The sequence below is a fragment of the Pleurodeles waltl genome, chromosome 6, assembly GCF_031143425.1.
Source record: "Pleurodeles waltl isolate 20211129_DDA chromosome 6, aPleWal1.hap1.20221129, whole genome shotgun sequence".
In the NCBI taxonomy this organism is placed as follows: Eukaryota; Metazoa; Chordata; class Amphibia; order Caudata; family Salamandridae; genus Pleurodeles; species Pleurodeles waltl.
In genome coordinates this window covers 171,344,023-171,370,628 of record NC_090445.1, presented here as the reverse complement: position 1 = coordinate 171,370,628, position 26,606 = coordinate 171,344,023, and the positions used below count along the sequence as shown (strand labels likewise).

The window sequence follows — 26,606 nt, the reverse complement described above, 5'->3', positions numbered from 1 at the left end:
CAACACACACACTCCAGTGACACAATAAATACACCACACAAAGATACTCCGCATGAGGATATATAAAAATATAAAATGTATTATGCACAAACCATAGACTAAAACCACATAAATCAGTAATTACCTTGCCGACTAGCCAATTGTCAAACATCACAATGAATGCAATTAAAGAAATATTCCCACATTGCACAGGTCATCAGAAACACCATCACTGAGCAGGTTATACCATCACTCAATATATTATGGGGGTCACTATGACCCCGGCGGTGAGTGGTAATGTGGCGGCAGTACCGCCAACAGGCTGGCTGTACATACAGCCACTTTATGAGAATAGCAGGTTGGCTGCAGCCAACCCGCCACTTCTCCACTCAGACTGCCATGGCATTAGCAGCCGCCGGGCCGGAGATATCAATCTCCAGCCCGGTGGCCGCTATAGTACCGCCAGCGGCATTTTGAGACAGCCTACTGCCATGGTTTTCGTGGCATTAACAACACCACGAAAACCATGGTGGTAGGCCCTAACAGTGGCAGGGAATTTCTTCCCTGTCAGTGGTAGGAGGTTCACCCACCCCCCAAACACTCCCCAGATGTCCCCCACCTCCCTCCATCCACGCTCCTCCCTTTGATCCCCCGCCCTCCATACAAGCACACACCTGAAAACACGCACCATGCATACACCCACTCACTCATACTACCATTAACACATTCATACAATCATACATCCATCCATGCTCGAACACATGCGTACACACATTCACACATGCAGAAACGCATTCACATTTCCATTCTTACAAGCATTCACACACATGCATACACCCACGCAAACACTACACACACAGACGCATTCACGCACACACTCACACATTCATGCACACAACCCCACACACAACTCCCCCCACCTCCCTCCCCTGTCAGAAGCCCAACTTACCTTCATCCAGGTGGTCTTCCGTCAGGGAACAGGCGGGGGGGCTGCTACTGTTAGCAGTGACCGCCAGCAGAACACCGCCAGGCTGTATCAAAGGTCATGACACGGCTGGCGGCGGTCTACTGGCATGGCAGTGCTCGTGGTAGCAGCGCTACCTTACCACCATCAGCCAGTATGGCCATGGCCAGATTTCCGCCCTTCTTGTGGCGGAACACCGGCTGTGGTCATAATCTAGAGGACGGATGGTAGCCGCAGTGATGGCCTTTTGGTGGCCGTCACCGTGGCAGTAGGCGGTTTATACCACCAATGTCATAATGTGGGCCTATATGTTTATCCTGACAAGTGAACACTGAGGGCATAAAATACAGTGGTTGGATGCAGAATGTAAATGAGCCACCAAAACATCACCATATACATATTAATATTGCCAGCCTCACCATCAGGCTATGGGACACAGTGCTCCTGCACCCCTATTCCATATTATATGATAAAGTAACCCATAATGTCAGGCACAGGAACTCCTGCACACCTATAACCTTAAATATGGTAATCCCAAGTAGAATCAGCCAGATCCAGACCTCCATCGACGTCCTGCTACCAGATTCAATTTGTAAGGGTCCCCAAGGTGTGAGCAAAGAGGGGGTAGGGTGCCCACACACTCCTCACGGTGGCAGGGGACCTTGCCAGGTTCCCTGCATGTAAGATATGGCAAAGCCGCTGTGTCTGCTGCAGGCTCTCCCTCTAGCAGCAATGTGGTCCTCATAGACGAGCATCCTGACTCGGGGACCTCACTTGATGCGCAGCCCAACTCTCCGCCACGCCGAGTAGAGCCCGCTGCTAGCAGTGCTTGCAAGTAGATCAGCCAGGGTGGAAGGGTGGCAGGGCAGTTCCACACACCCATCCGCGACACCGGCCATGAGTCAGCCGCATTGCTCCAACTGACCCCATACCTGGTTTCACCGCAGGGGAGTCGTGCTGCTATATGGCGTTCACGCCTTCACCAAGGCACTCTTCTCTAGGTTTGACCATCTGCTGCTGGTGACTCTCCTCCTGCAGAGGCGGTGCAGGGGAAAGGACGAGTACTCCCCAGGCAAGACACTTCCCATGCGCTGGGGGGGGGACACAGAGCCGCACGCAGCACTTTACCACGTGCTGACCTTGACGTTTGAGGTGGATGGATTCCGGTCCTATGGTCAACTCGGGCTGCCACTGGAACTCTTCCAGATTCCCCCCCTTACTCCCAGGAGCAGTGAGGGACAGCTGCCTATCCTTTAAGAGCATCTGGGAACACAAGGCACAGGCAGGGAGGCAACAGATCAGCGCACTGGTGTCTTCAGCAAAGTGGCAGTCTCACTGGCAGGCAAGCAGGCCATCACAGCAAAGCAAAGTCCAAATGGTGGTTTCCTCTGCCAGCACAGCAATCCTCTGGTGCAGCATGTAGAGCCAGCAGCATTTGGCTACAAGTCCCAAGCAGTGTCTCAAAACATGTTGCAACAGCCTCTGTACATATACTCAAAATGTCTTTAATCTATGGGGCACTTCAGAAGAACCTTAGAAGTGCACAACACTCCCTTTCAACCCCAGCCCCGGCTCCATACATCAGTAGGGGGTAAATAAGCCCTTTGTGTGAGAGCAGCCCATACAAATCTAAGTGCGCCTCACCTCCCTCTCTCTCAGCCCAAGAAGACCATTCAGTATGCAGATATAATCCTGTTACACCTCCACCCTCCCTGCGTGGTGGCTGTCTGGAAAGTATGCACAAAGGCCAGGTGTCACTCTATCCAAGATATGGATTGGAGTAAGGCTGCAAAGCATAAGAGCCATAAACACAGTGAAATGTCTGCTTTCTAAAAGTGGCATTTCCACAATAGTAATGAAAAAGTCACCTACATCAAAAAGCAGGATTTCTCATTACCATTCCAAACATACCAAACATGCTCACAATACTCCTCACAGATCAGAAATTACCACCTAAGTACATTTAAGGGAATTCCCCATACTAGCTTATGAGAAGAGCAGGTCTCACAGCAGTGAGAAACCAAATAGGCTGTTTGTCACTACCAGGCCATGCCACACAATTAAGGTACATGTCCTAACTTTTACCTACACTGCACCCTGCCCATAGGGCTACCTAGGACCTACCTTAGGGTTGACCTACATGTAGTAAAAGGGGAGTTTCAGGCTTGGCAAGTAACTTTAAATGCCACGTCAATGTGGCAGTAAACTGTGTACACAGGCCTCGCAGTGGCAGCCTGAGACGGGGTGAAAGGCCACTTCTGTGGGAGGGGCAAGCAGTGCTGCAGGCCCACTATAGCGTTTAATATATAGGCCATTGTACGAGGCACATTTAGGTAAATTAAATGTGCCAAACAGGTGTAAGCCAATCATACTAAGTTTAAAGGATAGAACACATGCACTTTAGCACTGATCAGCAGGGGTAAAGTGCCAAGAGTCCTAATGACAACAAAAAGAGGGACAGAAAAATAGGAGGAGGAAGGCAAAAAGGTGGTGATAACCCTGCAGACAGGGCTAGTTCCAACATTCACTAATACTAACAAGATCCAAAAAGGTATTCAGTTTGTTGTCCTTTTGCCCTAGACTTATATCATGGCACACAATAGAACCACCACCTATATTCCTTTAATGGTCTCATGTATTATGATTTTTTTCTTTTACATTGCCTATTTATTTTCTCGCCTTTTTTGTTTACTGGGTGCCAATTTCATTGTTTTTCTCTGCTTTTTCTTTGCAGCCTGCTTGGCTGTCAGTGGACTTCGATAACTGGCGGGACTGGGCTGGTGAAGAGGAAGGAGAGATGGCTCAAGCTGAACAATATTTAGATGTGGGTGCCTTGTACATTTAATTTTGTGGCTAATTTTGTTTCTGTCCTTTTGCTATACCCAAGATCTCAATAAGGGCTTCAAAAGAGAGGGGGCATTAGACACAGATAAGTAAAACAGGTGGATAGCAGGTGAGGTGAAGTTTTGTTGGTTGAAGTAGATTGATGAAAATGAATCTGGGTGCTAAAAAAAGGGGTGGAAGTAGGATGAATGTGCCATCTGCATCGGATGTAAATTTGTAGGCTTATTGCACGGGGTATGGTACCATAATATCATACCCAAAATACTGTGTGACAGAAAATGTGAGCCTGAGTTACAAAAGTAAATATAGAGATGTATTAATATTAAATTGATTGAGCCATCCCTGCCGCCCCTACCCTGCCCGACTCACTATATCTAGACAGCTATCAAGTACTTTTTATTGTGGCCACTTCTGTGACTACGGAGGTGGCAATGGGCGCACGCAGGGCCTAGAAGTCACCCGAGTAAAGGAGTGACTGCTTGGTTCCATAGCAGCTGATTGCTCTGCTGGTAATGCCATCACTTTGGAAGTATGAAGTACTTGATTTTACTGATCATTGTTCTCACGTGAGTCATGTCTCAAGGATGCAGTGCTCCAGTCCTGGTCTATTATTTTACTAATGTGTGAACCAGGACTACAACAGAATGCATCATGTTCCTGAAAAAATACGGAAATGGAGCACTACATTCTTACTGACTTTAAGCCATCCGGTTTTCGTAAGTATAAGCCAAATCGGGAGTCACAGACCTCTACCAGGTCAGTCTTCGCTGCACATTTCTCTACCTGCTGCAAGACCATAGACTCTGCTCGGTCTACAAGTCTGTCTTTGCTGCCTTACTGCAATTTCTGGTATGGATGGTGTGCGAATGATTATGGTGTGGTTTTTCTTCCGACGAGGGCATACGAAGTGAGCATAGGATGTGTGGTGTGTTAGGGCTTTCGGATGTTTGAAATTAGCAGGCTGTTTAGGAAAGGTGATGAAAAAAAAAACAAGAATCAAAATGAAGCCCATTCATGCAAATGAAAAATTGCCTCAAATATCTGATTAGCACATTGTCCTTTGCAAAAAGCGATATCTATAGCGTGTCCATTCATGCGTTTCTTGTGACGGAATGGCTGAAGCTCTAAAATCATTCTTTATCGATGACAGGCACGGTGACTGTAATCCATTTACTTAAATAGATTAAAAATGACCTTTGCATGAAGGGACTAATCATTCGTTAGGTCGCCGACTGTGAGTCTTTTGCTGCGAAGCTCGCTAGCCCCACCCGATGGTGTATAACGAAAATGCACATACTAAGGGCCATATGTACGAACACATTTTTCCATAGACACAGAATGGGTAAAATCTTTTGATACATCTGGCCCTAATTGTCTATCTTGGAAACGGTATTAGTTGCTCCATTCTGCCGGAATTAGATATTGCATACTATTTACCATGGGCCAGATCTACGATGCAATTTTGCGGTAGCAAAAGTCGAAAATCGCTGCTTGCGACTGCAAAATAGCCTTGTACAATGCGCCATTCCTATTGTGCGAGCCGGTATCCAGTTACCGACTCGCAAAGTAGAAATTGTGACTCGCAATTAGGAAGGGGCCTCTAGAGGGCGCCACTTCCAAATTGCGAAAAGGAGGATGTATGATTGTTTCAATCACAGTTAACACTAATTTCAAATTGGTGTTAAACCATTGGCAAACTGGAAGGGGTTCCAATGTTTTTTCCATAGGACCACTGAAAAAAGGAATAGAAAACTTTTCATTTTCATTTTTGAAATGCATCCTGTTTTCTTTAAGGAAAACGGGCTGCATTTTAAAAAACTGCTTTATTTAAAAAGCAGTCGCAGACATGGCGGTTTGCTGATCCCAGCAGGTCACCATCCCTGTGAGTGTGGCCATCCCAAATGGGTCGCAAATTGCGACCTGCCTCATGAATATTAATAAGGCAGGTCCCTAGTGACTTATTTGGGAATTGCAAACAGTGTGGTTAACACTGCTGTACATTTTCTTTTGCTGCTCGCAATTTGGGACTCACAAACAAATTGGAAATTGTGAGTCGCGAAACAAAAGGTTGTACATCTGGCCCCATATGTCTACCTGAAATTTATTTCATTATATCAGATCACTCCAGAATGAAATCAACCCTACAAATTCCACGAAGTACTTTTAAAAAACTGGGTTCCGGTCACACATGACATCTTTAGTATATGATGGCTTTTGATCCAGTACTCTGTGTCAGGGGCATAGCTTTGGGGGGTGTTTGGCATGATACACACCCAAATAAATGTATTTTCTCATAAATAGTTGGGTACAGGTTCTTTCAGTCGGGTATGGTGAAATGTCTGTCAGATTTCATCACAAACATTTACATACACACAGACAAAAACGCACACACACTTTCGCCTTCTCTGTTTAGAAAGTCCTTGAAAATGTTCATCATTTTACAAATTATTGTGTTTTCGCTTTCTTAGTACTCTTACCATTCAACATTCCACTCCCTCTCCCCTGCCTTTTAGGCCCCTCTCATGCACCCTGCTTGACCAAACTTACAAAGGCAACAGCAGAACTGCAAGGTCTAGAAAACAATGCCAGATATTCACAAGGTTAAAATCTATTTGCCATCAAACATGATCTCACCAAAACATACTAGAAAGCCAGTGCCTAGCCACATGGTCTGCTGAAAATGTGTTTTTTGTTTTAGACACAAGATATTACAATTGAAACACTGAATAACCACCGCACAATAGGTAAGCAGTGCCGCAGGTCAATCCTGCCAGATACAGAGATGATGTGATATTTGTAGATGCAGGATCAGGAATAAAATCGAAGCTATTGTTTTTTCGCAAGTATATTTAATTCATGGAACACAACCCCAGTAATACTAATGGACACAAGAACAGTAAATTAATTAAAAAATAAATGGGACAGACGGTGGAGGGCAAGAGTACCGAGCAAGAAAGGGAAATCTGAAGACCATATAAGCTCTATGAGCAAAGAGGGATCGATATCCTGGACACTGTATTTTAAGTACATTGTATCCTATGGAACTTGTCATGTTTGCGGCGGAGTATTCCATCCGCCATAGTCTAAATCCGGCCTCTACTCATTACTGTCTCTGAGCAGGAAGGGTAAAGCTGGAGACAATGTACGTTCTGTGACTAAAGAGAGAACAGGTGATGATTCTCATCATTTCTTTCAGTTAGATATATATGCCATTGTAATGTTGGGATTTACAGCTTTGAGCAATGACAATAAGCCAAAAAAGAAATGCAAGCACACCTCACCAAGACAACATCCATAGCAATCAGGAACACAACAATTCTAGGTCACAAACAAGCAGATCAAAACAAAGGACAGTAGCTGGGCAGTGTGCAGAGACAGGCACACTTCCATTTGGCAAAAAGTTAAAATACAATATCTGGGGCACCCTCAAATGTGGTAAAGTGCCATGACTTAATCATAGACAAAAGTACTAATATGCCTAAGATATTGTGTGCTATGCAAACATGTCCTGTGCATTTTTGAAGTGCCTAAAGACCCAGGGTTCATCCTGCATTATCATTTAAAAAACACCCTAATTTCGCACTAATTTCTGGATGGAACATTTGAGTTACAGCATCATTCAGACAGACTACTGGGCATTGTACAGTCCAGCATGTATTTAAACAACTATCGAGACACATGCCAGAGTGTTGCCCTTTAAAGCTAAAATGCAATACAATACAATGCAATAAAATACAATAGAATTTGATGTTGGAATAATTGCTTTCAAAGGAGCTCCTATTTTAACAAACATTTTCAAATGCAATTGAACATTACTGCAGGAAACACCGAAGGGAGCAATAGTTCATAGCTATAGGGAGGGCTGCAATTGTGAAGGAATCTTTTGTGGACTTCTGTACAGTTCAATGCAAACACGTGAGGGGAGGTAGAGGACATCCAAGCAGTCAATACCATTAGGCGAGAGATGAATGCTCCACTGGGCTGAGCAACGAAGTGACTGGCAAAGAATCAAGCCAATGGCTGAAAAAAGGCTGATTGGAGAAAGCCAGTGGAATAAAGGGGCTGACCTAAAGCCCACTTTATGTGTTTTGTAAGCAGTAAGTCTGTTTGACAGGTCCGTTGTCAAAACCTAGACTAAGGTGTCAGCAGCACCAACACCTTACAATGTCTATTGGCCTATCGTGGGGCCGACTAGCCTATATAATATTATTTCCTCTACATCTTCCCACAGTGGTAGCAGAAACCAAATTCCAAACTGAATCTTTGGGCTCTCAAGCGCACTGTTGTGCAGCAATGGGTGATTCGATTCCACGTTGTATACACTAAATGTTACTTTCTCTGCATACACATGGTTGCCATGGTTGCCTGATCTTATTTTGCATTGGCCAATACACATAATCACGACCTTGCTGGTTTTAGACCTTTTATTTTTCGTTGTTTGATTAATTTCTGAATTCTGTATCGCTCTCCTCTTGCTTACAGCTTATCAACAAAGCTGGTGAACGGGGTCCCCCTCCTACGATGGATGACTTGGATGACCTGGATGTAGGTATAAAAACATAAGTGCGAGTCCTGGATTCCCACACAGCTTTTTTGAACTGGGAGATATACAAAAGTAATACGCTTGTACAAAATGGCTTTAATACATTATCTTTTTAGTATATTGGAGTATGTGTTTTCCAGTGTGGAAATAAAGTGCTTACTTATTATAGATGTCACACTTTTCATGCTGGTTTTACAGAAACCACTCCTCTACACATCAGTTACATAACAAAATCATAATTGTGGCATGAGCATGTTGAAGATCACAAGAGAGAACTACTGTGGATAGATGAGTGACATTCCCCTTAGGTTAGCACTGCCCATGTCTCCTACACAGTGCTGAGATCAAGGGGCAGGTCACACAGCTGGAATTCAGAGGGAACAAAGATGAACTGAGCTCTAGGACAGAAAATTTAGAAACAAAACTAAGTAATTATCACTGAGAAAGATAAAATCTACAGCAGACATATGAGAAAAAGAGAAATAGTGGACCAGAGAAAAGGTATAACCCCACTACATCGATGACACTACACTGATGAAGCAACTACAGAGTTTGTCCCTTCCGAGACTACTACTACATCACATTAGGTAACTGCAATAATATCAGTAGAAGATATTACTTTAAGGGAAATAAAACTGTTTCAGAAAATGAAGAGCAAGGGTTACTTATGACTTTACTAAGATTGCAATTACTTTACTTAAGGGCTTGAGGTTAGTATTAGTATTAAGGTGAGTTTCAATTTCTTTTTTAAATTTAATTCCGTGTAGATTATATAAGAGTTTGTTTTGGGTTTATGATAATTATACCCATTACATTTTATTTAAATTGAATAAGGGATTGGAATAGTAGGAAATGGCTTGGTGGCATGTGTATGTTGAACGAATGTTTTCAGAGGCAAATTCCAGGTACATCAACACATCAATCTACTAAAGCCGAGGTCTACAAACTGGTGGGTGCTCCCCACTGAGGGTCTGTGGTGGCGTTCCCATGGTCCGCAAATACCTCAGTGAGTACTTGTAAATGAAGATAGCCTTGTGGTTGCAGCATCAAAGACATGGCTAAACACAACAAAATTATAATTATTCTGTTGTATTTTCATGTTCAGAGCAACTGCAAATAATGCCCACACCTTATGTGAAAACTAAATGCACATGAAACTAATTGGTGGGAAATGCACTCTTTGACATTATGAAACATCAATTGGTCAATGTGATCACTGCAGATGTCTGTATGTGGGACCCAAAATTCACAGCATTGAATCCTGGTTGGTGCAGTGCAGAGGTCCCAGCATGTAACAGAAAGCACTGTGAATTTGTAAAGCATTATTCTAAAATTGTATTACACACAGTTATAAGATAGGCTGCCACACGCTGATTTATTGCATAAGGGCCAATGGAATTATGTGGCAAGGGAGCACCAAATGATACGGCAGGATTTACTAAATTATGCAGGAAGATAGGCAAAATATGCTGTTTAATGAGTGACACTTTTTGCTAGTATTACTTTAGAATTAATACACATCATAGTACTATCTGGGCAAGATTTCCCATCATTAGCACAAATTTAGCAACCAAATGCAGAAATAAGCAACTGGAAGATGGCCAGTTAACCTTTGCGATGGGCCTTCTACTGTGTGCAAACATATGTCACCACGTTTTAGTAACTTTTGGTTTGTTTAATCTATAATCGAAATGATTGGTGTTAAAATCTGAAGATTATGCAGCAGGTAGTAAGTTATGTCGCAAATGCAGCAAATCAATAGTTATGCAAAAAAATGCTGCAACTCTAGAATCTCATAATTTCAAAAGCCCTGTATACGATAGCGATAACTAACCAGACTGTACCTAGTGCAGGTATTTTTATACACCCATTTAAAGGGTACTTTCGAAAAGTCAACATACTTACATTACCTCTCAAAAATAATAAATCTGTGACATCATGATGCTTCAGGTAACCCCATATGTTAAAGCACTTTAGACCCCCTCCACTAGGTCCCCAATTAACAATTCAGGCATGGTTGTGTTTAATAAAAAGTATGGAAATAGTTTTTGTAAAATTAAAAACACTTCTGCCTTAGTTGTCATACACCCTGCCAATTTTTTTTTATTTTTTTTTATAAAGAACTTTTATTGATTTTTGCAAAAGAAAGAAAACCATGATACAAACATCAAAACACGATGCCAACGGGCACCCAACATTGGTCGAACCTGTGATCCCAGACAGCACTAATATTAGAGATGACATATTGTTCAGGTGCCTATTGCGGTCTCCCATTTCCCCCATATCCTATTGTATTTATCCGGACATCCTCTAGCCTCATATACAAGTTTTTCACTCTGTGCACACCAATCCACTCCCCGTCTCCATTTAGCCAGTGATGGGGCACTCTTGGCCTTCCAGTTTGCCACTATATCCCTCTTAGCCACTAAGCACGCCACCCCGAGGAAGATTCGATCCGGTCTCCTTAGTTCGGTGTCACCCATGCTCCCAACAAGGAGGGGCAAAGGCTCTCTTTCTATATTCTCCTGCAACACCTCAGAAACCTCCCCCAAGACAGCTCCCCAATAGGCTACCATGGCCGGGCAGGTCCATACCATGTGAAAGAAGTCGGCTGTGGGATTTCTGCAGCGGGGGCACTCCGCAGTGGGGCGGAGGCCCGCTCTGTGTAGTTTGTCGGGTGTGAGGTATGCTGTGTGCAAAAAATACGTTTGTATCAGTCTAAGACGGGTAGCAATCGCCAGGGCACGCGGGGCCATTAGCGCCTCACTCCATTCCACCTCTTCCATGGGGCCCACCCACCCCTCCCATCTCTGGCGAAGCACCCCCAGGGAACCCGAGGTGCCGGAGACCAGGGTGCGATATATCTGGGAAACACCCCCCTTGCCCAAGCTCCCCATCAGTGCCTTGGCCTCCATGGGGCTGCACTCGGGTATGGTTTCTCCCACTCGGATATGTACTGATAAGGCATGTCGGAGCTGGAGGTATCTGTGGAACTGTGTCTTATTTAATGAAAACATTTTCTGGAGATCTTCGAAGGATTGTATGTGTGACCCATTCCAGACATCGCCTAGTGTGGAGATGCCAATGTTATCCCAATTCTGAAACCCCTCCAGGCCCGCCACCTCCACCAATTGCCTCCCCTGCCACAATGGGGTCTGTTGGGTAAGACGGCCCCACCACCCTGTCGATTTTTGAGCCGTCCGCCATCCCTGCAGAACCACCTTGGTCACGTCCGGGATGTCTCGAGAGATCGGACCTCCATAAAGGGTGTCCCAAATCCGTGGGTATCCCATCGTTTGGAGCTCCAGTCGGTATGCCGGATCTGTCCACCCACCCCCCATCCAGTCATTAATTACAAGTATTTGTGACGCGAGGTGGTAGAAATGGATATTAGACATGCCCAAACCTCCATCATACACATCTCTCTGGCAGGTTTTGAGTGCTAACCGTGAGCGGGCTCCGCTCCATATAAATTGGCGTGCCAATGAGTCCATTTCCCCAAACCATTTCCTAGGAATGGGATGGGGAAAATTTTGCAGGAGATAGAGGAGCCTAGGGAGGATCATCATCTTGTAGAGCGCTATTCTACCAAGCAGGTTAAGAGGGAGTGTCCTCCAGTGTAGGAGATCGCTTCTAATTTTCCTGGTTAACGGTGTAACATTAAGTTCCCATGTCAACTCAGGGAGAAGTGAAATAAATATTCCCAGGTATTTAAAGCTGTTTCTTCGCACTGGAATATTCCGCTGCCAGTCCACACAGTCTCCGGAGCGGTGTAGGGGGACCAACAGGGACTTGGCGGGATTCAGGATCAACCCCGAGGCTTCTGCGAAAAGGCTCAGGATCTCTAGCACGCGGGGGCCACTTTTAGCCGGGTTGGAGAGATATAGGAGGACATCATCTGCGTATAGCGCCACACGGTCCTCTGCGCAAGCGGGCCAGGACCAGCCTTCGATCAGGGGATCTCCTCGCAGCAGTATCGCAAGAGGCTCTATCATTAATGCGAAGAGCAATGGGGATAGCGGGCAACCCTGCCGGGTTCCGCGGCCAATAGGGAACAGGTCAGAGACCACTCCATTCACCCGGACTCGAGCTGTCGGTTTGGAATACAGGAGTCTCACTAGGCCTCGGAATTTGGGGCCGAGTCCATTTTTCTGCAGGACCAATTCAAGGTAGGACCAATCCACTGTATCAAAGGCTTTTTCAAAGTCCAGTAAGAGTAATGCCAAGGGTGTGTGTGACAGAGTCCTGCGATGTGCCAGAGCCACATGCAGCCGCCTAATGCAGTGCCTGGTGCTACGAGTGGGCATAAAGCCACATTGATCAGGGTGCACTAGTGTGGGCATTATCTCTTTCAATCTAGAGGCCAGGGTCAAGGAAAGCACTTTGATCTCAATATTCAGAAGTGAGATGGGTCGGTATGCCGAACAATGCCGCGATGGGGGTTGGGTTTTTGGTATCACAACTATCGTAGCTTGGTCAATCTCGGTGGGGAATCGGCCTAGTTTCTCGGCTTCTCCATACATATTGAGTAAGTGGGGACCCAGTATATCACTGCATTTGTTATATAGCTCTGCCGGGAGTCCGTCAGGGCCTGGAGTTTTGCCCGATGCCAAGCCGGAAATTGCACTGGTTATCTCTGCGAGGCTAATAGTTTCATCCAGTCTATCTCTTGCCTCCAGGGAGATCCTGGGGAGAGTGACGTCATTCAAAAGAGGGGTCTCTTTCTCAATGGCAGGGCGGGGGTGCATTGCATAGAGGCGGGCATAGTACGAGGCAAAGCTCTGTGCAATTTCAGCAGGTGTCCTGGAGAGGGAGCCCGAGGGTTCTAAAATCTCAGGTATAACCCTGCCGGCCAGAGGGCGAGCCGCCAGCCAGTGCAGGAGCTTCCCATTTTTATCCCCCCAGCCATATATACGGGCTACCGAAGCTCTCCACATGCACCTAGCCGAGTCTAGCATTATGTGTTTAATTTCTTCTCTGACCATAGTCAGCTGCCTCAGGGCAGTGGCAGACGAAGAGGTTGTTTGTTGGCGTGCCAGTCTCAGGGCCCTAGCCTCCAGGTCAGAGATCTGAGAGTTCCTGTCTCGCTCGCGGGAGCGGAGAAGGTGCTTGGCATGCCCTCTAAGGGTAGCCTTACAGGCGGCCCATAATGTTCCCGGGGACCGGACCGACCCCAGGTTCAGATCAAAATATTGGGTTAGTTGATTTCTGATCTCCTGGGTGTAGTCTTTGTCTTGAAGGTACCACGCGTTTAGGCGCCATACCGGGCGTCTGGAGGGATCTGCTCCACCTAGGTGGACCCGCACCGGTGCGTGGTCTGAAACTCCCCGGGGAAGTATCTCTGTCCCTGTGACGCTTGAGAGGTCCAGAGCGGACATGAATACCAGATCTATTCTGGATTGCGTCTGGTGGGCGGCCGACGTGTGGGTGTACCGACGATCCCTAGGGTGCCAGGTTCTCCATACCTCGCAAAGGCCAAGGCTCTCGGTCCAACCAGTCAGAGCCGAAGCCCTGGCTAATCTACTGGCCGTGATCTCGCCGGATACATCCAAATCGGGATCAAGAACCGCGTTGAAGTCCCCTCCCAACAGGGTGGTCCCCTGGGGCAGTCCCACAACCACTCGGCGGAGCGAGTGCAAGAAGGTCTCGTCGGGGGGGCATATGCAGATATAAAGTTTATCGGTGTTCCATGAAGAGTCCCCGTGGCCACAACAAATCTGCCCTGTGGGTCGACCTGCGTGGCTGTGATCACCACAGGCAGAGAGCGATGAAGTAAAATGGCTACCCCTCTAGAGCCCCTGGAGAAGCCCGCGTGGTATACTCTGTCATATCCTCCCCGCATGAGCATGGGGCACCTAGTCCCAAGGAGGTGAGTTTCCTGCAAGAGGACCACTGAGGGGGAGTACCTGCGGAGAGTGTTAAATACTGCTGACCTCTTGATCTTGTCCAACAGGCCATTTACGTTCCAGGAAAGGACCTGGGTTAGTGAGTGCCAGGCATGAGTTGCGTAGGTGTTACATAGGGCTGAGTGTCAGGCTGTGGACCCAGGGGTGACCATTCCAAACATAACAAAGAAATAATAAGAGACCTAACCAACTTATTCCTATTCCTATCTAAACTAACTTCAAAAAACCCACCCCCCAACCACCCCCCTCCCCATACTCCCACCCCGGAAGCATCTGTCGCCCAAATACCCAACCAAAACCAGACAGCCAGCAGGACTGTCCTTGGGGTGGAGTGGTGGACCCCTCCATATAGTCGGATCAATTACAATTAGAGAAAGCCTGCCAAGTCTCGGGTGTCATATATTAGGGAGGCTTGGCGCCTTCTATAGTGACCCTTGTAAGGTCTGCATAGGTAAGTCTGACATCCCAAGTCTTTTGGACTCCCATCAGTGGGTGTCAAATGCGTCATATTAACCAAGGGCCGGGGACTGGCTCAAGTTGTTGTCATCTATTGATTGGTTTGGGGTCTGAGGCCCCGAGGGTTCCGCGGGTTCCCTCTCTGTTTGTGAGCCAAAGTCTCGGATTTCCTCATTATTTTCCAAGGTGTTTGTGTCTTTCGGTCTCCCTCTCCGGGATCTGGTGCGCCTCCGGCTCCTCCGGGGACCTCCCGGGATGAGGGGACCAATCCGAGGGGCCCTCTCCGAGTGTCCCGAGGGCCCCCCTCGGGCTCCGACACCCTCCTCCGTCAGCCAGTCCCAAGCCTCTTCAGGTGTTTCAAAAAAGTGCGCTCGCCCGGCCAGGAGGACCTTGAGCCGCGCGGGGAAGAGGAGCATGTATGAAAGTTGCATCGCTCTAAGTTTCTGCTTAACGTGTTCGTACGACCAGCGGAGGGTCTGGACCTCACGGGTATAGTCTGGAAAAATTAGGATTTTATGGTTCTCCCATTGAAGATCTTCCAACCTCCTAGCCTCTTTAAGGATATTGTCTCTATCTTTGAAGTTGAAGAAGCGCGCAATCATTGGACGTTTTGGGCCGCCTGGAGGGGGGCGATGAGTCAATGCCCTGTGTGCTCTTTCGATCGCGAACCAGGGCGAAAGGGACTGCTCTGGCATCCAGGTTTTAATCCACTTCTCTAGGAACTCAGATGCACCACCATCTTCTATGCCCTCTGGGAGTCCGATGAAACGCAGGTTATTGCGTCTGCATCTTCTGCACGGCGGTGAAGCTCGCCGGTTCGGGTCTGCAGCTGGGCCACTTTACTTCTGAGGTCGGCTAGGTCGTTTTCAGTCTGGGAGACTCTAGTTTCAACCTCAGTGATCCGGTTCACTGCGTTTCTGAGGTCCTGTCGGACAAGACCCACGTCTTCTCGCACTTCCCCGATCTTAGTCTCTACCGCAGACTGTGATGATTGAATGGCTTGAAGGATGGCACTCACTCCGTCTGGTGCGGGGCCTCCGCTGGCTGTGTCTCCCTCTCCTCGCTGGCCCGCCGGCGTCGTGAACTGGTCAATCTTTTGCTGGGAGGTTGGGGGTTGTTTGTTCGCCTTGTCTCTCCCCATCGCAATATCGGAAACAGGAGTCAGGTAGCTCACTTCTTGCGGTTTTTCAAGTCCAGCCTAGGTCCCCTGCGCGTTTGTAGTTACCACAGTTATAAAGAGGGCGTGGGGAGAGGTGTTCAGGCCCAAGTTGTGGTCTTCTCCACCTTTGGCATCCGGTGGCTCCACGATGGGTCCGGCTCCATCCCGACCCAGCCGCTAACCGCCATTAGGTATTAAATGGTAAGGGGGGGGTAGGGCATCCTCTTCCCTAACTCCTCTCCCCTCCCCCACCCTGTTGTCACTTCGTGCCGTTACCTTCAGTAGGGCCTCGACCGGCCCCAGGGCTGATCACGCTGCACCCGCGGCGCCATGAAGTCACTCAAGGCCTATGCCCTTCGTTGGGCCGGATCACGGTGTGTTTCTCGGCGCGGCAGCGGTCCGCGGTGGGCCCGTTCAGAACGGGAACCCGGAGAGGGTGGCCCCAAGTCTTTCCGTTCAATTTTGGTTATTCGGACGTGTCAGTATCCTCAGAGAGGCCTCGTCCCATCCCGGTGTCTCCGCCACATTCCGCGGACCCTCAGCACACCGCTGTCATCACTCACGACACCAGGAAGTCCCTCTCCGCAAACGCCCCTCCGCCGCTCCAGCCCCGGCCCGCAGGGTCTCCCCTGGGTGCAGCGCAGCCTCTCAGCTCTCCTCGGCCGATGTCCTCGAGCCGGCGCACGGCCGCAGCGCCACCCACACAGCGCTCTCTCCCCCTAGATGCAGCAGCACTGCTCCTGCATGCCGCGGGGACCACGTTTGGAGCGCAGCCTCAGCTCCCTCCAGGGTTCTTTCCTCACCCCGCCACACCTCCGTTCCAGCTCGACCGCATCGGGAGAGATCGTCGGTTCGGCCCCGACTCAGCCGCGGAAATCAGCCCCGGCCGCCATTTTGTTTCCAGGGACGGATCGGACGGATCGGGCGCGGCTCGGGAACGGGGCCGCTCCCATGAAGTTACTCGCCGCCGGAGATTTCCAGGGGTCCAGGGGTCGCAAGGATCGTCAAGACGACGTCCTCAACTCGGTCAGGCCACTCTAACTACGGGCGGATGACGGAGGGGTCCAGAGCACTCTCAGAGTGCGACCGCCATCTTGACGCCCGAAGCCACGCCCCCCCACCCTGCCAATTTTAGCCTCTGTTTACTAGCAGATGTTCTTTCAGGTGAGTCGAGAGGATGGAAGGAAGGAGGCCGATATGGTCATATTCTGAGTGCTGTTCATCCAGACCTCTGGGGCCTCTGGGTAATGGCCCAGGAGAAAAAAGAAATACGCAAAATCCATAGATAGTATCAAAGAGATGTCCCAGAGATGGGGGCGCTATGTGGGATCTAATTTGTTTAGATTACAATTGAGACAGCTACTCCCTTCCTCACAGAGATGGCCTGAAAAAGGTGTTGAGAAATGGGGACTACTGTTTTTTTAAAAGGGCTTCACTACCATTAGTGCAACAGTTGCATAGGAACTGGGGCAGTGGTGTAAGGGACCACTGCACCACAATAATAGATGTGTCACTAGCACAAAGGGGGGGGGAGCCAATTTCCTTGTTAGTATTGGGGCCCAGATCACAAGCAATGAGAGGAGGGGTGTGGGTATTTTTCCCCTTTGTTTGAAAAAAGGGACAGACAGTCCACTTTGGGCCTCAGGCCTGGATATAATGGCACAGTAGAATGGGCAGAGGAGTAGGTATCACTGGTGCTGCAGGTGCAGTGCCACCCGTGCATTGCCACTGGGGTCCAGGGGTGTGAGGGCCTAACTATACCCCTATGAAGGCTATTTTACTCATTCCTTCCTTGCTTTTGGGCTCAGTGCACCATTGCTATCCCTGTGCTGTTTCTGACATCGGGCCAATGGTCTAAGAGAAGGGAAAATAGGAGCAGAGGAGACACCGAAGCTTTAGGCTTCACAGAGATGGCAGAAGGGAGGATGTGGGGAGGATTGTAGCAAGGGGCACGGAGACTTCCCACTTCACAAGGCAGTAGCTCTCATTAGTGAAGCAGGAAAAGTGGCACTGTGGCCCAGGAGTGTGAACAGCCCAGTGCATCACAATTATGACTGTCTTACTTTACAATTGAGACATGGGGAGAGTATTAGGAATGATGGCATCCTTGCTGCAGAGAGGTGAGAGCTCATTTTTTTAAAGGGACAGACAGTCTTTTTCAAGATTGGAGTGATGGCCAGGTGTGGTGGGGAAGGGGTGAAAGATGCAGAGGGGACAAGTTGCAATTCAGGGCTGCAGTTATCAGTAGTGCAGAAGATGCAGTGGCATTGGGCTCAAGATTGCGAGGCGCTCACAAGACCTCACTTAATGGGAGTAATGTTTTTGTCTAGTTCAGTCCTCTTTTTAATGTCTCAAATTTAGTGGATTATTTATGAGGTACTGAAAAAGTGCCCCTAAAATTATTTTATAAGCCACACCCCCTGCTCTCAGCCCTATCCCTCCCACTCCCTCAAGTCTTTCCATAAAGTTAAGGAGGGAGGTCCCGACTTCAAAATATTTTGGATAGGGGTGCTCACAGCAAAAAAGTTTGAAGACCTCTGTACTAAGACAATCTGTAGTTGCCATAAACAGACTCCAAAGAACAAAACACAACACAGACGCAAGCAAATGGTTTTAGATTTTTGTTAGCTTATTAACGCAAGACCAGAACAGTAAACTTCTGGAAGCTTCGTAAAACTTAGTAAAGTGATAAACAGTGCTGGGGCACTCGTTCATACCGTTTGAGAATTTTCCAGCACAACAGCTGGTGTAGTTAGCATAGAAAAGTACCTGGAAAAATTGCATGGAAGTAGAGATTTTCAGGAAGAACACAATGGGATCCAGATTGTATCCCAAAAAATATTAAGGTAATGAAGAAAATATAATAGGATTCTTCAGATGCTTCTCTTTTTCGAAACAGGACACCAAACAGACGACCTTGCAAGAAATGTTTTAATTGTTAGAAACTCAATTTATTTCTACATCTGACTTATAGTCTCTGTTTCTGGTTCGTTTTGCAGGATGACATTTAAAGAAAGGCATAGAGGTAAGTACTGAAGAGAATTTAACATATGCTACATTCCTAGAACTGTACAAGTTAGGAAAAGTAAACAATCTCTGTGTTTGATATACAATAAGCTGGCGTTCTAGGCCTTTGCATTTATCATTCGGGTTTCCCATTTGTTTGCATGTATGCATGTATGTATAATATGTTTTTAGAAGCAGAATAGTAAATGATACACGCAGTAGGAGCACTGGTTAGCAGGAGGCCGCAAAAAAGTGGTAGCGGCATAAGAAGGGACATCACACAACCTTTGAGTCGTATTTATGTATGTGTATTTAAAAAGTGCAAACTTTGCTGTAAATCAAAGATTTACAGAGAAGGGCAGGGGATGCAAGATGGATGAAGGGAGTGCATCCCACTGAAGGCGCGGTGCCTCTTCGTGAACCTCTGAGGCATAGTTGATTCATTTACTTCTGGACAGGATGAACATCAGGGAAATGAGTCTTATTTCACTAGAGAAGAAGAGCTGCAGCTTGTTGGATCTGTGCCAGGAAGGGTTTTCAGATCTTGGGTGGACAGCAGGAGAATCCTTCTTAATGTATGCATGACGTACGTTTATTTAATAAAAGTAAAAACAAAATAACATTTCAGCATGCCAGTAAACTGTGACTTACAACAGACATAAACACCCCACCACTAAAATGATCAAATCTAAAGGCATGCTTTACTAAAGATGAGGCGCCACACTGAAAAAGTCATATTGTTTGCAAAACAGATCAGAGGGATCATAAGCAGCAGCTTATGTTATGCTTAGCCACCACTGGAAAGGGGGGTGCTTTATACTCCTACATCAACAAAACTGGATGTTCTGCAGAAATTCTACTCTCACAATAATAGAAATACTCATCAGAGGGTGGCCTGCAGTGCAAGAGCACTCTACTCAGGTCCCAGGCTTGTGAAGGCGCTCCCACTACTTTCCACACACAGCAAGTCATTCTCACCCTCTCAGTGTTTCCCGCAGTTCACCTGCTCTGGCCTGCACTTGTCCCACATTCTACACATTAACCCACCTCACCTTCTAAAATCCCTCTTGTCTTTGTAACATTGACGAAGGACACTGGTGACGCCCAAAGGGGTTGTCCTGTTAATGGTCCCTGGAATATGTTATTTCTTCCCTCACAAGATTATCTCAATGCTAGGCATGTCTCTCTCATTCTGGGGCAGGCATTCCCACCCTCTCCCTACCCAACGTGTTTGCACCTCAGACCACAATGGCCATATCATCTCTGAATCAGCAATTACCAGGGACTCTAGGTGGTCACTGGAGGGTCCAGAATGGGTATGGACTGTTGCATAGAGAATATTGGAAAATGCAGGTATCTTGCTTGTGGGCATGTGGCCTTGCTTGTAGGTGTGTGACCTTTCTTGTCAGGTGTGGCCTTGCTTGTAGGTGTGTGACCTTGCTTGTAGCAGGTAGTCCGGACGTCTACGAAATTTCACGTCCAAATCCCAATTTCTTTAAAAGGAGGATCCAGTGATGCTGTCAAGGGGAGAGGATCCGTCCGAGGTGCACGACTGATGATTACATAAGGATTGGAACTCAAATGTTACTTTGACGTTTTCTCTGTTGTTACCTTACCCTTTTTCTTTGTTTGTAGGACTTTGTATGTCTATTTGAAGCCTTTACGTATGGGAAACCACCTGGGAGATGGAAGGCGCTGGTGTCTGGTGGAACCTCCCCCTCTCAACAAACTTTCTAAAAGAATACCAGAGAAAGGAAGACAAGAAATACTTTTATGTTTTTGGTGATATTTGGGTGAATAACCTTCCTATCACACTCATTGTCCAATGCCTTTTTAACTACCTAATCCACACAAGTTCCCACACTCCCTTATTGCAATATGCAAATAGGTGGTACATGCTAACAAGGAGACCTCAATCTGTAATTCCAAAATTTTGCAGAGAATAATCATCATCAGTCTCATGCTTGTACACTGTCGGAAAACTGATGGATGCCTGGATCGGGCAACTCAAATGCATCCAGGTTACTAAAGTGAAAAGAATTCCAGTGGTACAAGTTTTAACGTGCAGTGGCTTTATTTGCTGGTCTCACCATGAGGGGCTCTTTTAGGTAAAGGGTACATTCAAAAAGGAAAATGTGTGAATAGAAAGGCGGACTGAGATTGACTAGAACTCACACTTGGCTTGGATTGTAGATGCAGACTTCATTATTAAAAAAAAAAAAATCAAAACACTACGCCAATCATGTACCTGCCTGGCTAAGCAGTTTGGGAATTATGTTACTGGTACCCTTCGAAGAGATATCTTTGATCTTTTGCTTCCCAAGGGCTTGAAGACATTGCTTTTTTTGTCTGTGCTTTAGGTAATTGCCCTCTGCCTGCAATCTGTTTTACAATTTAGTTGTGATTCTTTCTGTTCTACGTCTGTTCTTTTATTGATGTTTCTTATTCACATGTGCTTTTATAAAACTTTTAAATAAAATCAATGAATCGAATTACAAAGAATAAACTCAACTTCTTTTTTTATATCTTCTTCACATGGCCCCATGTGTGCTTGACAAAACCAGTCTTGTATTTTTAATGTTTCCTGTTTAGGCCTTCCTAGCTACAGTTTTCGCTGTCTCACCAACCTCATGTAATGAACAAAAACACAAATATAAAAATATATTCAAGAATAAATACACAGAGGGGCTTTGGGTTAGCCCTCTTCATCGAATGGTCTGTTCAACAGTGGTTCACATGTTGCTTGCATCCTTATAGAATATAGCATGACGCAGTAAGTTCACCCCCTTCAGCCATTGGCGCTCTTGCACTGTGAGTGAAATTTTTTTCCTAATCACGTGTGCACAGCCACCTAAAATATAAGAGAACTTCACTGCCAGAGCTTTGCCATGTCCTTTGTCATCTATCTGTTCTTTATCATATTTTATTTTTACTTATATTTGTGTATTTAATCAATGTCTTCAAGTTAAAGTAATTGAAAGCTAATAGCTAATAACTGTTTCTGTGTGCTAATGAGAATAATATTGTCATACGATATGCATACAATCTGGCTTCTACATGTGTTCTAAGTACAGCTACCAGCTGGGAAGCATCGATACTGGTCTATAACAAACTAATGCAATGGTTAATGTTCTAGAAAATTGAAAGCTTTTATTGCAATCATAGGACTACAAAGTGTAGGCGGTGGCATGTTTTCTTTTTTATCTTTGTGGCACGTACTTGCAATACAAATAACAAATATAATTAATAAGCCACCGGCTTGCCAAGGCCATGAAAACAAGTTATCTAAACATCATTGCTGTATCTGTCTTCCACCTCCCAGTACTTACTTATGTAAAGATATATAAAAAATCTCATAAACACGCAGGAACCAGGAAATGATAAAGAAAAAAAATAATTGTAAGATAAAAAAACAGATTTCAAACAGAAATTGATTTTGACACTCCTGAACGATAAGAACCACTATTAGGTTCTAACACATTAAAACTCTAGTGTATAACAAAAGTATGTGAATTCGCCTACGTGGCCACACTACAGATCTCAGTGAAAGGCACACCACACACTTCTGCCTGTGAGGTCACTGTTTCCTTGATGGATCTACATCGAAATCTTCCAGTCACAAAAAGATCCATAGATTTACATAATCAAAAAGACTTGCTTATCTACTCAAAGTGGCAGTGGTCGTTGCTTTTTCTTTCTTTAGAACCCCCCCCCCCAAAAAAAATAAGAAATAAGGACTTAGAAGAATGAATGTCTTTTGTTATAACTAAAACATTAAGTAATGCTTAACATGCATCTAATGAATAAATACACTTTAAATCTCTGTCACTTTCAGGATTGAAAACTGGTAAAATAATTAAAATAATCTCTTGGGAAAATAGAACCGAGAATTTACATTTTGAATGAAATCTGGACCTTTCTTAAATACCACATGTAAGAAAATACATTGTTGGTTGTGAAGGATGTGTTTTATTCATAACTAGTAAGTCCGCACCCTTCTGTCTACTGGAAATTAACACCAGAGCCCAAAGCCTACTTAGGGAGGAGGTGTGGGCCAGCCACCAGGAGTGGTTTCTTCAGACCTTCTGGCCTCTAAAGTTTACAATTCTTAAAGATCCTGGTTTTTACTGCTCTTCTTCCTCGGGGGGCGGGGGGGGGGCTGTCACATGTTTGGATGCCTGGCACTTCTTCTGCATCTGAAACCTTTCTCAGCAGCACATACAGAACCCAAGGGCAGAGTGCCTTATCAGCCTCCACACTCCAGGCCCCACAGCCTCCTTGGGCTACTTGCAGAGCACCTGGGTTAGCGGAAGACAGGGGGCTCCCCCTTTTGCTGTGATGGTCCTGGAGGACCAGCCCACAGAATTTCAAAGAGAACACTACAGGGTCCCCCCAGCAGGTCCATCTCTCTATTGTCCCTTAGAGGGTGTGAGGGGCAATGTCAATGACCCTTGAGAAATGAATCCTAGTCCCAGAGTGCCAACTGAAATCAGAAGTCCTTCTTTTCATTGGGGTCAGTTCTCTTCTCTCCTCCATCTAGGCATCCTCTGGCATCACTCCCCCCAGCTCCAGACTGCTCTCTAAAGTCTATTCTTTGTGTAGGGCTTCTTAAGTGGGGGTGGACGTTCCAGAAGGTAGACACCTCTGGCCAATCCTAATGTGACACATCATTATTGCATCCTTGTCTCAACCCTCCTGCATAGCATTTTGGGAATTTCCAAGATGGCACCATCAAGTACTCTCTTAAAAGACCTCTAAGAACCAAAGCCCCGTCACAACTGCCACAATGGCCTTTCAAAATGTCAGCCCCTACTGTAACTGGCTCCAGGGGTCTGGCTACCCTTCTTTGTTTCCTTGTGGATTGAGCCTTTCTAGGTCAGGTGCAATGTGAACATTGCACCTGGCGTGGCACCCAGATTCTGTCTCCAGCCTCTCCTCTCCCAGAAGCAGGCCTAATTTCTGGCAAATGGCCATATTGTGTGGGGGGCCTTTGATCCTCAAGTTGGTCAGCAGAGTAATCACTTTGGTCCAGAAGGGTAATCACAGACCAGAATCAATTTAGAAGCTGACTCAGAGAACTATAAATCTACTAGGGCCACGAGGATGGCTGATAAATGGAAATTACTGTAAAATCTGCATTCAGATTTACCATAATATTGGTGTGTCACCTAAGTCTCTAGGCCTAACTAATTCGAAATTGTAGTTTGGGGCAGATTTCGCCAATAGTGTTTAGTACTGTATGGTCACATTTTTTAAGGCTAAGCACATGAGACGTACACTATGAATGTTCACTTACATTAAAAGACCAACACAGGTCAGCAACAGTCTCTGTAGGTTCCCCCCATGCCAGACTACCTGTGTGCAGATATTAGACAGTAGTGCAACACATGTGTGTGTACATGCTCATGAGCAACCAACTCAGGGCCTCTTACCCTAGTTATGCAGCAGTGGACCTTATCTTAAAAGGCAGACACTGTCAGTAGCACTTCCAATCCGTTTGAATAGTGAATGAGACTTAGGTAGTCAGACTCACGGGTGAGGTCCATAAACCAGGTAGTCCAAAGGCAAACAAAATCTAGGGGGAGCAAATAGGTGGGATGCATTCTCACACTACCATTGCAGAAAGAAATGGAGATACGAAAAAGTCATTACCAGTCCTCCGTCTCTCCCAGTTTAGATGCAGAAGTTATTGCTACAAAAATTATATTTGAGCTGTAAGCCAAGACAAAGGGAAAGTTGATAAATTTCAAAAAGGGCAGTATGTAAACCCTTCAAAACTGTAAGTAAAACCCAATGAGAAAGAGGAGTGATCTACTGGACGTTTTTTACAGGACCTTCCATAAAGCCAAGCAATCACAGGTACCACTGCTAAAGCTATGGATCCCCTGGCCTCTATAAAATATTAATTAGCAGCGAACTGTGCTCCAAACATTGAGGAAGCTGAACCTTGAGAGATTCATCTCTAAGAAACTCTAAAATGAAAAATATATTACAAGAACTTAGTAGGTGACTATGATCCTTACACTATGCTTTCAGATGGGTCCAGTTCTTAACATAAAAAACATTGTAAGTGGTTGAGGGTTATCTAGAATGTCCAAAGCTACATCTTTAGAACATCCCTATTTTTGAAGTCCTGCAATGTGAAGGGAAGATGGAAAAAAGTTTGCAGGGAAAGAGTTGGAAACTGAAGAGAAGGACACAGGGAAAAGTGGAAAGGTTTATACACAACTAACTGAATAGTGACTGAAAAACAAGGTCTGAATGGCCAGAACAGAGGAATCAGGATACTTTCACTACTTCCTTTCAAGTCTTCTCCAGCATACTTTGGGAGAGAATGACTCAGAGGGAATTCATAAAGAAAACACTGGTTGACATGTCCTGTAAAGAAAACCCTGGTGTGTAGAGGGGGTCCTGCAGTCGAGCGGGTATGTCGCTCACTGGGTGAGCTCTAATACTGTGCTCTCGATGGAACTCCTCGACACTGAAGGCAGAGATGGCTGGAACAGCGCCGGCACCCATGGTATTGTAATTTGGGCGACTGGGAGCGTGTGAAGCCAGCAATAAGCAGAGACTGCCGTCTGAGACGGTAGCAAGTGTTGGCGGCCATTTTGGGCCTGCTGTAGCACCGCGTGCACCAGAACAAGGTCACGCTCGAGTGCTGTGAATCGCCGAGGAGACTACAGTCTACCCATCCATCAGGTTGAATGCGCAGTCAGGATAAAAGAGCTTATAGACCCAGAGATCGGCGGCACAGAAGGGCTTATTGCTGTTAAGTAGAAAGAAGGAAGGCTCATTGAGCAGATGTACTGAATTAATTGCTGACCTGGGCCCCCCTTGTTCGTAGGCGCTTCTTCCTCACACCTTCCTGTGCTGCACTGGGACTCAATATCGGCACACTTCCGGTATGCGCTGGTTTAATGGCTTTCCGGTTTTAATTCAGTCTGTAATTCCCTATCTACAGCAAAGTGCTGGCTTGGTCTTCCAGGCCTCTGTCCAACTCGAGACTAGTGCTGAGAACCCGGTCTATGAAAGGGCAGCTGAAACCCCAATAGTGGATCTTTGCGTACCGGGGGCACCCTACTTAGGCTGAGCTACTAAATGCCACTATGTCCATGAAAAAGGGTGAGGGCAGTATTCCCCTTACAAAGGAAGATCTAGTGCATCTGAATGTCCTTTAAAGCAAGCTTTCCATCATAATAACTAGTCAAATGCAGGCCTTGAAGTCTGGTATCCTGGTGGACGTTACAAAGGAGATACAAGATATGGGCGAACTTGTCACAACTAACAAGGAGTGTATTGCTCAGATGGGACAATATCTAAATATGCCACATCCATGAAATAGAGGAAGGGGATGATATCCTATGCTTTTGTATGGACCTCTTTAGTGTAATGCTCAGTGACGACCATAGACAAACAGCAAATTTGAGACCACTGGACATCATACTTAAACTTGGCTCCTCCCAGATGAAAGATAAGATCATGCTGGCGGCTAGAAAACTGGAAAAGCTCCCATTGCTTGATTACTCTATTGAACTATCTCAGACCCCTTCGCAAGCAGTGCTAGATAAATCCCACGCAGTGGCCTCAGCAATGGTAGCAGTCCGCAAGCGGCAGATCTGCTACCAGTGGATGTTTCCATTTGCACTGGGGTTCCAGCTGGATTTGAACACCTATACTATTCATACACCAGAAGATGCCTAGGAACTCCTTGGTCCACCACAGCAGAGCAAAGAGGCCTTGACTGGTGTC

General features: G+C 46.2%; 1 protein-coding gene across 4 annotated transcripts in view; it reads left to right on the top strand.

Moving 5' to 3' along the window:
- The window catches only part of PTGES3L (prostaglandin E synthase 3 like), a 74,586-nt gene extending 53,237 nt beyond the window's left edge, over positions 1-21,349 (top strand). Inside the window, exons 5-8 of one of the 4 annotated variants that reach the window (XM_069237753.1) lie at positions 3,678-3,767; positions 8,270-8,336; positions 18,851-18,876; positions 20,493-21,349. In XM_069237753.1, the coding sequence (XP_069093854.1) occupies positions 3,678-3,767; positions 8,270-8,336; positions 18,851-18,855 (162 nt within the window). In that variant the 3' untranslated portion in view covers positions 18,856-18,876; positions 20,493-21,349. The remainder of the gene's footprint in view (positions 1-3,677; positions 3,768-8,269; positions 8,337-18,850; positions 18,877-20,492) is intronic. The other 3 variants (XM_069237752.1, XM_069237751.1, XM_069237754.1) reach the window with 3 other exon arrangements.
- The last annotated feature ends 5,257 nt before the right edge of the window (positions 21,350-26,606 follow it).